The following is a 20161-nucleotide window of genomic DNA, read 5'->3' as shown; positions in this document are numbered from 1 at the left end:
CAGTGTAAAAAGTCTGACTGCAGGAGACATCGTTTGAAGATTGGACACCAAATCGTTTGCAGATCGTGTGTAGAGCTGCCGGGGAGAGTTTCAAGGGAAACCGTACACAAATCGTACACATCGGCTGATCGTGGGCAGATCGGTATGTGTGTGGGCACCTTAAGAATGAGGCAGCATTTTACATTGGCCAAGCATGCAGCATGAATATCATCCTTCATGATAAATGCAATTACTTGTGGCTATAAAGTGAAATCATCCCCTGCGTATAAATAGTGCATATATTCCCTCTACTTAGGTTAATCCTGAAACCTTTATCTCCTACAGATTTAGAAACCCTCAATTATTTAAGTTGGCAAAGGGAAAGTATTTCGTTCTGCTCTGGTTTGTACTAATCTATTTAGCTCCTGTTCTGGCTTATCGGTGTCAGGAAGACCTCGGCTACCGGAGCCCAGCAGCGCACGTTAGCCGGGAGTGCGAGGTGAGGAAGAGGTGAGAGGAGTTTGAGCCGCAGCCTCCAGCTGGCACCTGTATCAGTTTCTCCTACTAAGGTGCTTATATTTACTGCTCAGGCAAATGCCGGGATGTCCCTTTATAATGTTATAAATACACACACAGACAATATGCCAGCGAGCTGAATATTTCATTGTTACAGACTACAGTAAGAGTGTTGCGGCAGCGTTTCTGGGACCATTATGAGGAGACGGGGGGTATAATTTCAGACGTATCCAGTTCCGCGTGTAAACAATTGATGAGGCCGGATCTTGTATCTCGGCTATTTTCCGATAAGTGGCGGGTCATGTACCGTTACAGTGTAGAAATTAGGCTGCCTGGGCAAGGTCTGGATTTTCACACTGCCGGCTCGATGTACAGTATCCCTCATCTTATTTCAGCACTTCGAGATGAAAACCAAGGCACAATCTTCTGCCGGGAAATTGTTATAACAAAAAGGGCGAGTGGGCAAACAAAACCCCCCAAATTCTGACAAGCTCCGAGCATTGATTAGGTAAGAATGGGCGGCCATCAGTCAGTATGTGGCCCAGAAGGTGAGTGACAGCATGCCAGGGCGAATTACAGAGGTCTGGAAAAAGAAGGGTCAGATATTGACTCTTTGTATAAACTTAATGTAATAGTCAACAAGAGCCTTTGATGCTTATGAAATGCTGTAATGTTACTTCAGTATACCATAGTAACATCTGACAAAAAGGTCTAATATCACTGAAGCAACAAACTTTGTGCCAACCAATACTTGTGTCATTCTCAAAACTTTTGGCCACGGCTGAAGTCTCCTTTCAACTTGGCGTCTTATATGCATCACAGAGGCAGCCATAAGCCGCTCACAGTGTACTATAGACGCCGGGCTGTGACATTAGCTGCACAGGAATTGGTATTACACACGTACAAAGTCGCAGATACAGCCAGAAGCTGCTCACAGTGTACTATAGACGCCGGGCTGTGACATTAGCTGCACAGGAATTGGTATTACACACGTACAAAGTCGCAGATAGAGCCATAAGCCGCTCACAGTGTACTATAGACGCTGGGCTGTGACATTAGCTGTACAGGAATTGGTATTACACACGTACAAAGTCGCAGATGCAGCCATAAGCCGCTCACAGTGTACTATAGACGCTGGGCTGCGACATTAGCTGCACAGGAATTGGTATTACACATATACAAAGTCGCAGATACAGTCAGAAGCCGCTCACAGTGTACTATAGACGCTGGTTGGGACATTAGCTGCACAGGAATTGGTATTACACATATACAAAGTCGCAGATACAGCCAGAAGCCGCTCACAGTGTACTATAGACGCTGGGCTGCGACATTAGCTGCACAGGAATTGGTATTACACATGTACAAAGTCGCAGATGCAGCCATAAGCCGCTCACAGTGTACTATAGACGCTGGGCTGTCACATTAGCTGTACAGGAATTGGTATTACACATATACAAAGTCGCAGATACAGTCAGAAGCCGCTCACAGTGTACTATAGACGCTGGTTGGGACATTAGCTGCACAGGAATTGGTATTACACATGTACAAAGTCGCAGATACAGCCAGAAGCTGCTCACAGTGTACTATAGACGCCGGGCTGTGACATTAGCTGTACAGGAATTGGTATTACACACGTACAAAGTCGCAGATGCAGCCATAAGCCGCTCACAGTGTACTATAGACGCTGGGCTGTGACATTAGCTGTACAGGAATTGGTATTACACACGTACAAAGTCGCAGATGCAGCCAGAAGCTGCTCACAGTGTACTATAGACGCCGGGCTGTGACATTAGCTGTACAGGAATTGGTATTACACACGTACAAAGTCGCAGATGCAGCCATAAGCCGCTCACAGTGTACTATAGACGCTGGGCTGTGACATTAGCTGCACAGGAATTGGTATTACACATGTACAAAGTCGCAGATGCAGCCATAAGCCGCTCACAGTGTACTATAGACGCTGGGCTGTGACATTAGCTGCACAGGAATTGGTATTACACACGTACAAAGTCGCAGATACAGCCAGAAGCTGCTCACAGTGTACTATAGACGCCGGGCTGTGACATTAGCTGTACAGGAATTGGTATTACACACGTACAAAGTCGCAGATGCAGCCATAAGCCGCTCACAGTGTACTATAGACGCTGGGCTGTGACATTAGCTGTACAGGAATTGGTATTACACACGTACAAAGTCGCAGATGCAGCCATAAGCCGATCACAGTGTACTATAGACGCTGGGCTGCGACATTAGCTGTACAGGAATTGGTATTACACACATATAAAGTCGCAGATGCAGCCAGAAGCCGCTCACAGTGTACTATAGACGCTGGGCTGTGACATTAGCTGCACAGGAATTGGTATTACACATGTACAAAGTCGCAGATGCAGCCAGAAGCCGCTCACAGTGTACTATAGACGCTGGGCTGTGACATTAGCTGCACAGGAATTGGTATTACACACGTACAAAGTCGCAGATACAGTCAGAAGCCGCTCACAGTGTACTATAGACGCTGGTTGGGACATTAGCTGCACAGGAATTGGTATTACACATGTACAAAGTCGCAGATGCAGCCAGAAGCCGCTCACAGTGTACTATAGACGCCGGGCTGTGACATTAGCTGTACAGGAATTGGTATTACACACGTACAAAGTCGCAGATGCAGCCATAAGCCGCTCACAGTGTACTATAGACGCTGGGCTGTGACATTAGCTGTACAGGAATTGGTATTACACACGTACAAAGTCGCAGATGCAGCCAGAAGCTGCTCACAGTGTACTATAGACGCCGGGCTGTGACATTAGCTGTACAGGAATTGGTATTACACACGTACAAAGTCGCAGATGCAGCCATAAGCCGCTCACAGTGTACTATAGACGCTGGGCTGTGACATTAGCTGCACAGGAATTGGTATTACACACGTACAAAGTTGCAGATACAGCCAGAAGCTGCTCACAGTGTACTATAGACGCCGGGCTGTGACATTAGCTGTACAGGAATTGGTATTACACACGTACAAAGTCGCAGATGCAGCCATAAGCCGCTCACAGTGTACTATAGACGCTGGGCTGTGACATTAGCTGTACAGGAATTGGTATTACACATGTACAAAGTCGCAGATACAGTCAGAAGCCGCTCACAGTGTACTATAGACGCTGGGCTGTGACATTAGCTGTACAGGAATTGGTATTACACACATATAAAGTCGCAGATGCAGCCAGAAGCCGCTCACAGTGTACTATAGACGCTGGGCTGTGACATTAGCTGCACAGGAATTGGTATTACACATGTACAAAGTCGCAGATGCAGCCAGAAGCCGCTCACAGTGTACTATAGACGCCGGGCTGTGACATTAGCTGTACAGGAATTGGTATTACAAACATACAAAGTCGCAGATACAGCCATAAGCCGCTCACAGTGTACTATAGACGCTGGGCTGTGACATTAGCTGCACAGGAATTGGTATTACACACGTACAAAGTCGCAGATACAGCCATAAGCCGCTCACAGTGTACTATAGACGCTGGTTGGGACATTAGCTGCACAGGAATTGGTATTACACATGTACAAAGTCGCAGATACAGCCAGAAGCCGCTCACAGTGTACTATAGACGCTGGGCTGCGACATTAGATGCACAGTAATTGGTATTACACATGTACAAAGTCGCAGATGTAGCCAGAAGCCGCTCACAGTGTACTATAGACGCCGGGCTGTGACAGTAGCTGCACAGGAATTGGTATTACACATGTACAAAGTCGCAGATACAGCCAGAAGCCGCTCACAGTGTACTATAGACGCTGGGTTGCGACATTAGCTGCACAGGAATTGGTATTACACACGTACAAAGTCGCAGATACAGCCAGAAGCCGCTCACAGTGTACTATAGACGCCGGGCTGTGACAGTAGCTGCACAGGAATTGGTATTACACATGTACAAAGTCGCAGATGTAGCCAGAAGCCGCTCACAGTCTACTAGAGATGCCGGACTGCGACATTAGCTGCACAGGAATTGGTATTACACATGTACAAAGTCGCAGATGCAGCCAGAAGCCGCTCACAGTGTACTATAGACGCCGGGCTGTGACAGTAGCTGCACAGGAATTGGTATTACACATGTACAAAGTCGCAGATACAGCCAGAAGCCGCTCACAGTGTACTATAGACGCTGGGCTGCGACATTAGATGCACAGTAATTGGTATTACACATGTACAAAGTCGCAGATGCAGCCACAAGCCGCTCACAGTATACTACAGACGCTGGGATGTGACATTAGCTGCACAGGAATTGGTATTACACACATATAAAGTCGCAGATGCAGCCAGAAGCCGCTCACAGTGTACTATAGACGCTGGGTTGCGACATTAGCTGCACAGGAATTGGTATTACACATGTACAAAGTCGCAGATGCAGCCAGAAGCCGCTCACAGTGTACTATAGACGCTGGGTTGCGACATTAGCTGCACAGGAATTGGTATTACACATGTACAAAGTCGCAGATACAGCCAGAAGCCGCTCACAGTGTACTATAGACGCTGGTTGGGACATTAGCTGCACAGGAATTGGTATTACACATGTACAAAGTCGCAGATGCAGCCAGATGCCGCTCACAGTGTACTATAGACGCTGGGCTGCGACATTAGCTGCACAGGAATTGGTATTACACACGTACAAAGTCGCAGATACAGCCAGAAGCCGCTCACAGTGTACTATAGACGCTGGGCTGGAACATTAGCTGCACAGGAATTGGTATTACACACATACAAAGTCGCAGATGCAGCCAGAAGCCGCTCACAGTGTACTATAGACGCTGGGCTGCGACATTAGCTGCACAGGAATTGGTATTACAAACATATAAAGTCGCAGATGCAGCCAGAAGCCGCTCACAGTGTACTAGAGACGCTGGGCTGCGACATTAGCTGCACAGGAATTGATATTTCACATGTACAAAGTCGCAGATGCAGCACAATGAAAGTTGGCGTGAGAAAAATGCGCGTCCGCTGCATCAGAGCCCGTTTTACACCAATTCAGGCTCAGCTGCGCGCAGATGTACAAATGTCGCACGTCTAATTGATCAGTGTAATCTAGCAAAGTAGTTTTGTTGAACCCAGTTGATATTATTTATTAGACATTTTGAGCGAGGAAGCTGCCCAGTGTGGCACGAGCCGCCTGGGACCTGGCACTCCGAGAGGGGCTATTTGCCGCGACTGAAGCCACAGAGTATAAGGACACATCTGTATAAATACCAGTAATTAGTTTGTGATTGAACCTAGACAACAGCAGCTATATCAATGTGACACTGCCGAGGATCGTAGTCCTGTCCTGTTACTGCGATGGCTGCGCTGCCTCTCGCTCTCCTCACTAATAATAATAACGTAAAGTTACCTTTTCACCTGGACCTCGGAAAAAGATTTTAAATGTTCTCTCCAAATTCTTCTCCAGCTCCGCCTCAGCCACTCCCTAGGAAAAACACATGGCGCGAGAACGTCATACACAATAGTACATAGCAGGAAACACGGACGGCCAGAGCCAGCAAATCAAACTAACAGGGTCACCCGGTGTCTAAGGTTATAATACGGATACAGAGGATGGCACACTGTGATATGTGTAATGATGCAGGACAGCTGGCCTAACATCCATCTGTGTGCAATCGCGTGGGCGAGCGATGGTGCTCGCCAAAACAAACCGACAATTGATCGTAATATTATTAGCTATCTGTCTGACAGATTATCACACCCAATGGTGCCACAAGTTATCGAGACGCTCAGAGAGCTGAACACCCAGATCTTCTACAATTTCCTCACCCATGTGATATGGTCGGTTGGTCTCACGACTTTGTCATTTGGGAATGTTGTGGCGGAACATACTAGTTAGGAATGTGATATTGTAGATATGGATGTAGATTGATACTATAGACCAGGGGGCAGGGAACTTTTTTACCTTTTAACCAAAAATATATTTAGATACGCCGACGTTACCCCCTTGATTTGAAAAAAAGGAAATCATATAGTAGTGCCCCCATATAATGCCCCTGTAGTAGCGCCCCCATAGTTATGCCCCTGTAGTAGTGCCCCCATATAATGCTCCCATAGTTATGCCCCTGTAGTAGTGCCCCCATGGTTATGCCCCTGTAGTAATGCCCCCATATAACATCACTGTAGTAGTGCCCCCATATAATGCCCCTGTAGTAGTGCCCCCATGGTTATGCCCCTGTAGTAATGCCCCCATATAACGCCACTGTAGTAGTGCCCCCACATATAATGCCCCTGTAGTAGTGCTCCCATATAGTGCCCCTGTAGTAGTGGCCCCATATAATGCCCCTGTAGTAGCGCCCCCATAGTTATGCCCCTGTAGTAGTGCCCCCATATAACGCCCCTGTAGTAGTGCCCCCATATAATGCCCCTATAGTAGTGCCCCCATATAATGCCCCTGTAGTAGTGTCCCTGTAGTAGTGCCCCCACATATAATGCCCCTGTAGTAGTGCCCCCATATAGTGCCCCTGTAGTAGTGGCCCCATATAATGCCCCTGTAGAAATGCCTCCATATAATGCCCCTGTAGTAGTGCTCCCATATAACGCCCCTGTAGTAGTGCCCCCATATAATGCCCCTGTAGTAGTGCCCCTATATAATGCCCCTGTAGTAGTGCTCCCATATAATGCCCCTGTAGTAGTGCCCCCATATAATGCCCCTGTAGTAGTGGCCCCATATAATGCCCCTGTAGAAGTGCCCCCATATAATGCCCCTGTAGTAGTGCTCCCATATAATGCCCCTGTAGTAGTGCCCCCATATAATGCCCCTGTAGTAGTGCCCCCATATAATGACCCTGTAGTAGTGCCCCCATATAGTGCCCCCATATAATGCCCCTGTAGTAGTGCCCCCATATAATGCCCCTGTAGTGCCGCTTGTACAAAAAACCCCACTTACCTTAATCCCCGCTCCTGCATCCGCCGCCGTCCTGTCCGCCCGGCTGCTCCTCGGAACTATGGGAGAGACGTCATGATGTCTCTCCCATAGTGCGCATGGAGAAAGCCGGAAGGTGGAGTTCAGAAGAGAACTCCAACCTCCGGCTAACGCGGCGCTGCAGGGAAGGAGCCGGGCGCCCGCTGGTAATAACATCTTAGCGGGCGTCCGGCTTAGAGCCTCTCTGCAGCACAGCTGGGCATGTATATGAATCATTCTATATTATATATTATAGAATGATTCATATGCATGCCCGGCTGTCCGTCCATTACCCCCAGGAATTTAATTTTTACCACATGTGGGGTAATTTACCCCTGTTCCCCGACCACTGCTATAGACGTTAGTTACCATTGATCTAGACCAGGCCTAGCCAACCTGTGGTTCTGCAACCGTTGTGAAACTACAAGTCCCAACCAAATTGAACAGATCTGGTCATTCAGATGGAATCACCCTACAACTGTGACAACACATGCATTGATTTCACCTGGCCATTCTGAGTTTCAACCAGTCTGGATTTTTATTTTTATCTTTTAGAAGAGGGCAAACAAAGTCCAAAGAAGCCATTATGGCGAAAGGTCATCCACTTTGATCTGATGTTATCGATCGGAGGTAGGCAACTTGTTGCTCTCCAGCAGATGTAGAACTACAAGACCCAGCATGACCTTATGCCGGACAACAGCTGGAGAGCTACAGATGGTCTTTCCCTGATCTATGCGGGGCTGCTCACCTAGAACTAGACTAATACTCTGTAGTTAGAAGACATCACAGGATAAACAGTGACACTTATAACACTTACTGGCTCCTGGAAGTAAATCTGGTAGTCAAACAGAGGGTTGGATTTTACTCTCTCGCTGGCTCGGACTTCTGGGTCGGCGGCAAAGAATGGAGTATTGAGTGACGCAACCGCCCTGTAAAACAGTGTAGGTAATATTAGTAAAATTATACGGAATAGATATGGAATATACAGCAGACATTAACAATGGGGAATATATGGAAGAGCTATGGAATATAGAGACTTGTCCATAGACATCTATCCTCCGTGGGCTACAAATCACATTACACGACTCGGTAGCGCCGAGAATCTGTTCATGCGACTTTTTCATTTAACATATATCTTATCTGCAAAGCATTGCGAACAGAACGCACAGGCAGCTTCTGCTGATTACAATGATATGCGGCATGCCTATATTCTGTGAGCGACTGCGGGTGTATCTGCATGTGACATGCTACACCATAGCGTCAGCGGCTGTAACACTGTAACGTAGCGTTTTGCATGCAGATACAGCCGCAGTTGCTGTGCGAATAAGATGCATTTAAAGAGTTGCACGAAAAAAAAACCACTCAGCGCTACTGAGTCACGCCACGGCGTGGCACGACTAGAAGGGCTGTTTAACGTGCCAGGAGCGTAGCTGTATGCGGGCACATCTGTATAAGAATCTAAGCGTTCTATCCCAATTCCAACACCAGGCGCACACAGACGGGACGGAGAGGGAAAGGATGACATCACTGCGTTCTGTCGCTGGTCAGGAACACCGTGACATGGAAATAAGCTTACCGCACTCTCTCTGGATAGAAAAGAGCCATGTTCCAGACGAGAGCACCGCCCCAGTCATGTCCGATAAAAGTAGCCTGGGATACACCCTAGGAAAACATAATACACAACATTTCAGCAACTAGGACGTTAAAGAAAAATAAAACTACTAAGCGTCACTCTATAAAGCCCAAATCCCAACATATGAGGCATATGTACAGCCTCTATTAATGCACAGAATGATCGTTCCCACGCAGAGAAGAATGGAAAATCAGCTTCAGAGCAGATGTGTCCAGCAATATGTAATCATCGCCCCCGACTTCCAGCCGCTACACAGTGTCGCCGGCGTCCGCAATGAGTGCACTTCATTATCCAGAGCAATATACACTTCAATGTCCCACAGGACACTCCAGAGGCTACAGAAAATCAAAGGCTGATATACTGGATGACAGGCTGATATACTGGATGACAGGCTGATATACTGGATGACAGGCTGATATACTGGATGACAGGCTGATATACTGGATGAAAGGCTGATATACTGGATGAAAGGCTGATATACTGGATGAAAGGCTGATATACTGGATGACAGGCTGATATACTGGATGAAAGGCTGATATACTGGATGAAAGGATGATATACTGGATGAAAGGCTGATATACTGGATGAAAGGCCGATATACTGGATGAAAGGCCGATATACTGGATGAAAGGCCGATATACTGGATGACAGGCCGATATACTGGATGACAGGCCGATATACTGGATGACAGGCCAAAATACAGGATGACAGGCCGATATACTGGATGACAGGCCGATATACTGGATGACAGGCCGATATACTGGATGACAGGCCGATATACTGGATGAAAGGGCGATATACTGGATGAAAGGCCGATATACTGGATGACAGGCCGATATACTGGATGACAGGCCGATATACTGGATGAAAGGCCGATATACTGGATGACAGGCCGATATACTGGATGACAGGCCGATATACTGGATGACAGGCCGATATACTGGATGAAAGGCCGATATACTGGATGACAGGCCGATATACTGGATGACAGGCCGATATACTGGATGAAAGGCCGATATACTGGATGACAGGCCGATATACTGGATGACAGGCCGATATACTGGATGACAGGCCGATATACTGGATGACAGGCTGATATACTGGATGAAAGGCTGATATACTGGATGACAGGCTGATATACTGGATGACAGGCTGATATACTGGATGACAGGCTGACCTTTACTGTCTACCAGCTACTGTATCCATGTTATTGTACATATTAAGTGCTGTGCAAATAAATCTCTACACAGCTGTAATGCCCATTGCACCTTTATGGCAATTCCGGAGCGAGACAGACCGCTGTGTCCGCAGATAATGTGGCATAAACAGGATAAACTTTATTCTACCATCTGCAAATACATCCCACAACCCTGATCCCACATTACGGTAATAGGTACAGACTGCACATGTGACATGATATACTGTACCATGCCTAGAGCATGCGCTTCCCCCATTACTGTAATAGGTACAGACTGCATATGTGACATGATATACTGTACCATGCCTAGAGCATGTGCTTCCCCCATTACTGTAATAGGTACAGACTGCACATGTGACATGATATACTGTACCATGCCTAGAGCATGCGCTTCCCCCATTACTGTAATAGGTACAGACAGCACATGTAACATGATATACTGTACCATGCCTAGAGCATGCGCTTCCCCCATTACTGTAATAGGTACAGACTGCACATGTGACATGATATACTGTACCATGCCTAGAGCATGCGCTTCCCCCATTACTGTAATAGGTACAGACTGCACATGTGACATGATATACTGTACCATGCCTAGGGCATGCGCTTCCCCCATTACTGTAATAGGTACAGACTGCACATGTGACATGATATACTGTACCATGCCTAGAGCATGCGCTTCCCCCATTACTGTAATAGGTACAGACTGCACATGTGACATGATATACTGTACCATGCCCAGGACATGCGCTTCCCCCATTACTGTAATAGGTACAGACTGCACATGTGACATGATATACTGTACCATGCCTAGAGCATGCGCTTCCCCCATTACTGTAATAGGTACAGACTGCACATGTGACATGATATACTGTACCATGCCTAGAGCATGCGCTTCCCCCATTACTAATAGGTACAGACTGCACATGTGACATGATATACTGTACCATGCCTAGAGCATGCGCTTCCCCCATTACTGTAATAGGCACAGACTGCACATGTTACATGATATACTGTACCATGCCTAGGGCATGCGCTTCCCCCATTACTGTAATAGGAACAGACTGCACATGTGACATGATAAACTGTACCATGCCTAGAGCATGCGCTTCCCCCATTACTGTAATAGGTACAGACTGCACATGTGACATGATATACTGTACCATGCCTAGAGCATGCGCTTCCCCCATTACTGTAATAGGTACAGACTGCACATGTGACATGATATACTGTACCATGCCTAGAGCATGCGCTTCCCCCATTATTGTAAAAGGTACAGACTGCACATGTGACATGATATACTGTACCATGCCTAGAGCATGCGCTTCCCCCATTACTGTAATAGGCACAGACTGCACATGTGACATGATATACTGTACCATGCCTAGAGCATGCGCTTCCCCCATTACTGTAATAGGTACAGACTGCACATGTGACATGATATACTGTACCATGCCTAGGGCATGCGCTTCCCCCATTACTGTAATAGGTACAGACTGCACATGTGACATGATATACTGTACCATGCCTAGAGCATGCGCTTCCCCCATTACTGTAATAGGTACAGACTGCACATGTGACATGATATACTGTACCATGCCTAGAGCATGCGCTTCCCCCATTATTGTAATAGGTACAGACTGCACATGTGACATGATATACTGTACCATGCCTAGAGCATGCGCTTCCCCCATTACTGTAATAGGCACAGACTGCACATGTGACATGATATACTGTACCATGCCTAGAGCATGCGCTTCCCCCATTACTGTAATAGGCACAGACTGCACATGTGACATGATATACTGTACCATGCCTAGAGCATGCGCTTCCCCCATTACTGTAATAGGTACAGACTGCACATGTGACATGACATACTGTATCATGCCTAGAGCATGCGCTTCCCCCATTACTGTAATAGGTACAGACTGCACATGTGACATGACATACTGTATCATGCCTAGAGCATGCGCTTCCCCCATTACTGTAATAGGTACAGACTGCACATGTGACATGATATACTGTACCATGCCTAGAGCATGCGCTTCCCCCATTACTAATAGGTACAGACTGCACATGTGACATGATATACTGTACCATGCCTAGAGCATGCGCTTCCCCCATTACTGTAATAGGTACAGACTGCACATGTGACATGATATACTGTACCATGCCTAGAGCATGCGCTTCCCCCATTACTGTAATAGGTACAGACTGCACATGTGACATGATATACTGTACCATGCCTAGGGCATGCGCTTCCCCCATTACTGTAATAGGTACAGACTGCACATGTGACATGATATACTGTACCATGCCTAGAGCATGCGCTTCCCCCATTACTGTAATAGGTACAGACTGCACATGAGACATGATATACTGTACCATGCCTAGAGCATGCGCTTCCCCCATTATTGTAATAGGTACAGACTGCACATGTGACATGATATACTGTACCATGCCTAGAGCATGCGCTTCCCCCATTACTGTAATAGGCACAGACTGCACATGTGACATGATATACTGTACCATGCCTAGAGCATGCGCTTCCCCCATTACTGTAATAGGCACAGACTGCACATGTGACATGATATACTGTACCATGCCTAGAGCATGCGCTTCCCCCATTACTGTAATAGGTACAGACTGCACATGTGACATGATATACTGTATCATGCCTAGAGCATGCGCTTCCCCCATTACTGTAATAGGTACAGACTGCACATGTGACATGATATACTGTACCATGCATAGAGCATGCGCTTCCCCCATTACTGTAATAGGTACAGACTGCACATGTGACATGATATACTGTACCATGCCTAGAGCATGCGCTTCCCCCATTACTGTAATAGGTACAGACTGCACATGTGACATGATATACTGTACCATGCCTAGAGCATGCGCTTCTCCCATTACTGTAAAAGGTACAGACTGCACTTGTGACATGATATACTGTACCATGCCTAGAGCATGCGCTTCCCCCATTACTGTAATAGGTACAGACTGCACTTGTGACATGATATACTGTACCATGCCTAGAGCATGCGCTTCCCCCATTACTGTAATAGGCACAGACTGCACATGTGACATGATATACTGTACCATGCCTTGAGTATATGCTTCCCCCATTACTGTAATAGGCACAGACTGCACATGTGACATGATACACTGTACCATGCCTAGAGCATGCGCTTTAACCATTACTGTAATAGGTACAGACTGCACATGTGACATGATATACTGTACCATGCCTAGAGCATGCGCTTCCCCCATTACTGTAATAGGTACAGACTGCACATGTGACATGATTTACTGTTCCATGCCTAGAGCATGCGCTTCCCCCATTACTGTAATAGGTACAGACTGCACATGTGACATGATATACTGTACCATGCCTAGAGCATGTGCTTCCCCCATTATTGTAGTAGGTACAGACTGCACATGTGACATGATATACTGTACCATGCCTAGAGCATGCGCTTCCCCCATTACTGTAGTAGGTACAGACTGCACATGTGACATGATATACTGTACCATGCCTAGAGCATGCGCTTCCCCCATTACTGTAATAGGTACAGACTGCACATGTGACATGATATACTGTACCATGCCTAGAGCATGCGCTTCCCCCATTACTGTAATAGGCACAGACTGCACATGTGACATGATATACTGTACCATGCCTAGAGCATGCGCTTCCCCCATTACTGTAATAGGTACAGACTGCACATGTGACATGATATACTGTACCATGCCTAGAGCATGCGCTTCCCCCATTACTGTAATAGGTACAGACTGCACATGTGACATGATATACTGTACCATGCCTAGAGCATGCGCTTCCCCCATTACTGTAATAGGTACAGACTGCACATGTGACATGATATACTGTACCATGCCTAGAGCATGCGCTTCCCCCATTACTGTAATAGGTACAGACTGCACATATGACATGATATTCCCAGAAATACAGAGCCTATGGCGTGTGGGGTTGCTAGTATGGGCGCTACGTACCCCAGTTTTTGCACAATGGTACCCCTGGATTCCAGACCCCCGTTAATGTGGGAAATTGTTTTACTGAATGGCCGAGAACTCCCAGCTATTATAGACTCGGGAAGTGAGCTATTCCTGATCTCAGAGGCTGTCCTGCTCGGGCCAATGGAAAAGGTGCCAGAGTTAGTTGAAGTACTCTGCATTCATGGGTCCACACAAAAATTTTCCCGAGTGCGAGTGAGCCTCATTATAAATGGGCAGGCTAATGGGGTGGTCGCCACAGTTGCTCCTAAGCTCCCCTATCCTATGATATTGGGACACAATTTCCCAGGATTTGTTGAGCTCATAAAGGAACCACAGAGACAACGCAATTGTAAAGTCTCCAAGACCCTACCTCTGAAAAGGGAGAAGAGTGGAAAAGCAGGCCCAGTCATGGAGAGGGAACCTCTGTGTAATTAATGTCTGAGGAAGGTAGTCCACAACACTTTGCCCAGGTACAGCCAGACAAAAATATTGGCAGAGATATCATGCCCATTACAGATGATTGCCATGGGGAACCACCACCCCTCAGGTTCCTAGGGGCCACTCTAGTTCACCTAGTCCTACAGAAGTTCCGCTGGTGGACACCTTGACAACAAAACAGTGAAAAGGAGCGGAATCCTCAGTTCTCAATAATCAGGATGTGTTTTCTTGCCTGCTAGGGCGCAATGCCTTAATGGAACACCTGGAGGAGTGGGCGTAAAGCGGCGACTGTATCGCATCCCTCAAGCACGGCAACAAGCTATACGGCAAGAAGAAAGTCCGGTCCCTGAACTTCTCACTAGACCATTTGGATGTCGCACTGGCTTTTTGAGGAAAACTTTGTCTGCGGGGCAGCAGAAAAGAGCAGAACCTGGTGTCCGCAAGAAAAGAAGGATGGTTGCTCCTCTGCCAGAACGCACCATGCTCAGGGGGTATGAAGAGGATAAGTCTGGAAAGGTGGTTCGGAAGGCTGAATGGTGTCGGCCGACGCAAAAGAATATGTGCTCTTCCCCAAGCTTGGAAAAGTGAAAAGGGGGGGGGGGATGTGTCGTGAGAGGGGTGGTCTCTCACCTGAATTGACATTCTGGTGGAATCAGCTCCCTCCAAGGGAGAGGAAAACAACATCGGCACATTCTGCACTTACAATAGAAGTTTGGAATTCCGGGTTTTCTGGGCTGCACAGCTCAAGCCGGAAATATAGAATTGCGCGTTTTCCAGGTCTGTGATTGCTTACTGTTAATCACTAGGAGTGCTGGGACATTTACTTTTATGTTTGCTTATTTTCTGTTATGTGCCTGTGTGTGTCCAGGCCTAACCTCACGTATTCTAAGGTGCAGTGTTTGCTGCAATTAAAAAGACACTGCTTCACCAAGTACCTGCCTGTCTGGAGTCTTCATTTCTACACCCCGTGTTACAATAGTTACATAGATAGATAGATAGATAGATAGATAGATAGATAGATAGATAGATAGAGAGAGAGAGAGAGAGAGACCCACCAGAGAGTGAGAGACTGTAGATAGATAGATGTAGAAACCCCCAGAGAGTGAGAGACTGTAGATAGATAGATGTAGAAACCCCCAGAGAGTGAGAGACTGTAGATAGATAGATGTAGAAACCCCCAGAGAGTGAGAGACTGTAGATAGATAGATGTAGAAACCCCCAGAGAGTGAGAGACTGTAGATAGATAGATGTAGAAACCCCCAGAGAGTGAGAGACTGTAGATAGATAGATGTAGAAACCCCCAGAGAGTGGGAGATTGTAGATAGATAGATGTAGAAACCTCCCACTGAGAGAGATAGAGAGAGACTGTAGATAGATCAAATACAAAACCAAAAAACTTACTCACTTCCTCTGTAGGATCCCAGCTATTGATCCACCTGAGCGGGATCTCTGGAATCCCCCATAGTCAGGTCTCTCCCCCACGCTGTGTGCTCCCACCTATGAGCTTCATGTCATCCCTCAGTCAGCTCAGCTTTCAGTTTGTGGTCAGCACTGCAGGGCTGACTTCTGGCAGATGGGACAGCACAAATGGAAATGGGAGCATCTAGAGGCACCTGGCAGTACTGCACTCAGCAGTGACACTGACAGCAGCTCTCTATTCTGCGCTGATGAGGGGGGGAGTTTCTGGGTACTCAGAAACCCCCCCTAGATGCACCACTGTAGAGCATTTTCTAAGGTCAATATTAAGTACTTCAACCCATTGGCTTATGATTCTATCAGTAAAATAACCTTATTTTAATAACACACACTTAAAAAAACTCATTTGATTTTGTTGAAAAATTCACTCATTTAAAAAAATTGCTTCAGGGCCCCTCCGGGGTTAGGGTCCCTGAATCCTCAACTGCATTAGTTTCACAGTAGATCCGCCTCTGGGCAATACACAAAAAAAGTCAAATGACCAAATAATTTCTACTTCACTAATTATTAACCCTGGGTGTCCCTCTCCCAACCCATAACCTGTCCGCACATTTTAAATCCCCCCTCATGAAGTAACGTAACATGGATATGTCAAGGTATTCAAAATTGTGCAGAGTGACTCTTATTTGTATAAAAAGCCCAATATGTGCAAACCCACAGACACACGGGGAAGGGGATATAGTTAATCATGTTCAATCTCTCAGATAGCCCAGAATCAGCAGGTGGTACAAGCAGTGTTAATACAGTATATTCACACGTACATTACATATGTGACTATATGCAAGCAGATGATTAACTATGAACAGCGTGATATGTGGACTGCCGGCGAGCCCTGACGTGCGATGCATCATTTACACACAAAACGCTCGTTATGAATCATTTTGATCAAACACTTTCCCTTTTTATGCTGCTACATTATCACTGGTATTAGGGTTTGAGGTCTGCGAGTATCATGAAACGAGGGAATCGTCACTGGCTGACTGATTACCGCCTCAGGGCACAGCCTCCTCCATGCGCAGGAGAGAATGTTTCCTGATATAACTCTTCTAGCTGACGCTCTCCTACTGTGTAATAATATACGTCGCCTCATCCTGTCCCCAAATCAGGGAAGGTGACGCCGCTGAGTGTCACCGCAGACAGTCAGCAGGATACACGGCACAGGTAGAGGAGACAAGAAGGGTAATCATAATAGATCACTGAGAGATATTAGACAGCTCCACTATAAGAGTGTCCGTATCACCTCTAGAATGAATGGCTACAGTATACAGACGTGTCCTTACACATCTCGCCTCAATACGCCACGCAGCGCAACTTGCCTGGGGTGAGTGAGCCGCCAGGTCCTGTGAAACTCTGGTTGCTGTGCGATGTGAGTAGGACGCACCAAGAGACTGTGCTGATTAATGAGATACAGTCAGGTGCATGAATATTGGGACATTGACAGAATTCTCATATTTTGGCCTCTATTCACCACCACAATGGCTTTGAAATTAAACAAACAAGATGTGCTTTACCTGCAGATGTTCAGATTTAATTTGAGGGTAATTACATCCAAATCAGGAGAACGCTGTAGGAATTACAACGGTTTCTATATGTGCCTCCTACTTTTTAAGGGGCCAAAAGTAATGGGACTATCAACTCAAAAGCTATTTCATGGACAGGTGTGGGCTATTCCCTCATTATTTCATTATCAATTAAGCAGGTAAAAGGTCTGGAGTTGATTCTAGGTGTGACATTTGCATTTGGAATCCGTTGCTGTCGACTCTCAATACGAGATCCAAAGAGCTGTCACTATCAGTGAAGCAAGCCATCATTAGGCTGAAAGATCAAAACAAACCCATCAGAGAGAAAGCAAAAACATTAGGTGTGGCCAAATCAACTGTTTGGAACATTCTTAAAAAGAAAGAACGCACCGGAGAGCTCAGCAACACCAAAAGACCCGAAAGACCACGGAAAACAACTGTGGTGGATGACAGAAGAATTATTTCCCTGGTGAAGAAAAACCCCTTCACAACAGTTGGCCAAATCAAGAACACTCTCCAGGAGGTAGGTGTATATGTGTCAAAGTCAACAATCAAGAGAAGACATCACAAGAGTGAATATAGAGGGTTCACCACAAGATGTAAACCATTGGTGAGCCACAAAAACAGGAAGACCAGATTAGAGTTTGCCAAACAACATATAAAAAAGCCATTACAGTTCTGGAACAACATCCTATGGACAGATGAGACAAAGATCAACTTGTACCAGAGTGATGGGAAGAGAAGAGTATGGAGAAGGAAAGGAACTGCTCCTGATCCAAAACATACCACCTCATCAGTGAAGCATGGTGGTGGTAGTGTCATAGCGTGGGCATGTATTGCTGCCAATGGAACTGGTTCCCTTGTATTTATTGATGATGTGACTGCTGACAAAAGCAGCAGAATGAATTCTGAAGTGTTTCGGGCAATATTATATGCTCATATTCAGTCAAATGCTTCAGAATTCACTGGACGGTGCTTCACATTGCAGATGGACAATGACCCGAAGCATACTGCAAAAGCAACCAAAGAGTTTATTAAGGCTAAAAAGTGGAATGTTATGCAATGGCCAAGTCAATCCCCTGACCTGAATCTGATTGAGCATGCATTTCACTTGATGAAGACAAAACTGAAGGGAAAATGCCCCAAGAACAAGCAGGAACTGAAGACATTTGCAGTAGAGGCCTGGCAGAGCATCACCAGGGATGAAACCCAGCGTCTGGTGATGTCTATGCGTTCCAGGCTTCAGGCTGTAATTGCCTGCAAAGGATTTGCAAACAAAGTATTAAAAAGTGAAAGTTAGATTTAGGATTGTTTAGTTTGTCCCATTACTTTTGGCCCCTTAAAAAGTGGGAGGCACATATAGAAACTGTTGTAATTCCTAGAAACCTGTCAATGTCCCGATATTTATGCACCTGACTGTATGTGACAGCTGTATATCTGTGTGCTCCTGAGTCTGTATATAGGAGACTGCGCTGAGTAACGTGGTATGTGAAACCTGTATATCTGTGTGCTCCTGAGTCTGTATATAGGAGACTGCGCTGAGTAACGTGGTATGTGAAACCTGTATATCTGTGTGCTCCTGAGTCTGTATATGGAAACTGCGCTGAGTAATGTGATATGTGACACCTGTATATCTGTGTGCTCCTGAGTCTGTATATGGGAGACTGCGCTGAGTAATGTGATATGTGACACCTGTATATCTGTGTGCTCCTGAGTCTGTATATGGGAGACTGCGCTGAGTAATGTGATATGTGACACCTGTATATCTGTGTGCTCCTGAGTCTGTATATGGAGACTGCGCTGAGTAATGTGATATGTGACACCTGTATATCTGTGTGATCCTGAGTCTGTATATGGGAGACTGCGCTGAGTAATGTGATATGTGACACCTGTATATCTGTGTGCTCCTGAGTCTGTATATGGGAGACTGTGCTGAGTAATGTGATATGTGACACTTGTATATCTGTATGCTCCTGAGTCTGTATATAGGAGACTGCGCTGAGTAATGTGATATGTGACCCCTGTATATCTGTGTGCACCTGAGTCTGTATATAGGAGACTGTGCTGAGTAATGTGATATGTGACACCTGTATATCTGTGTGCTCCTGAGTCTGTATATGGGAGACGGCGCTGAGTAATGTGATATGTGACACCTGTATATCTGTGTGCTCCTGAGTCTGTATATGGGAGACTGTGCTGAGTAATGTGATATGTGACACCTGTATATCTGTGTGCTCCTGTCTGTATATAGGAGACTGCGCTGAGTAATGTGATAGGTGACACCTGTATATCTGTGTGCTCCTGAGTCTGTATATGGGAGACTGCGCTGAGTAATGAGATCTGTGACACCTGTATATCTGTGTGCTCCTGAGTCTGTATATGGGAGACTGCGCTGAGTAATGTGATATGTGACACCTGTATATCTGTGTGCTCCTGAGTCTGT

General features: G+C 46.3%; 1 protein-coding gene across 1 annotated transcript in view; it reads right to left on the bottom strand.

The window, feature by feature from the left end:
• Window positions 1–20161, bottom strand: part of EPHX2 (epoxide hydrolase 2) — a 117643-nt gene that overhangs the window by 62085 nt on the left and 35397 nt on the right. The window contains exons 8-10 of the mRNA XM_088463891.1: window positions 9010–9095; window positions 8251–8362; window positions 5880–5954 (exon numbers count right to left, since the gene is read on the bottom strand). Of these exons, the coding sequence (XP_088320017.1) occupies window positions 5880–5954; window positions 8251–8362; window positions 9010–9095 (273 nt within the window). The remainder of the gene's footprint in view (window positions 1–5879; window positions 5955–8250; window positions 8363–9009; window positions 9096–20161) is intronic.

The sequence above is a fragment of the Taudactylus pleione genome, unplaced genomic scaffold (genome assembly GCF_031769625.1).
Source record: "Taudactylus pleione unplaced genomic scaffold, aTauple2 ptg001494l, whole genome shotgun sequence".
Lineage (NCBI taxonomy): Eukaryota > Metazoa > Chordata > Amphibia > Anura > Myobatrachidae > Taudactylus > Taudactylus pleione.
This window is presented reverse-complemented; position numbering and strand designations above follow the sequence as displayed.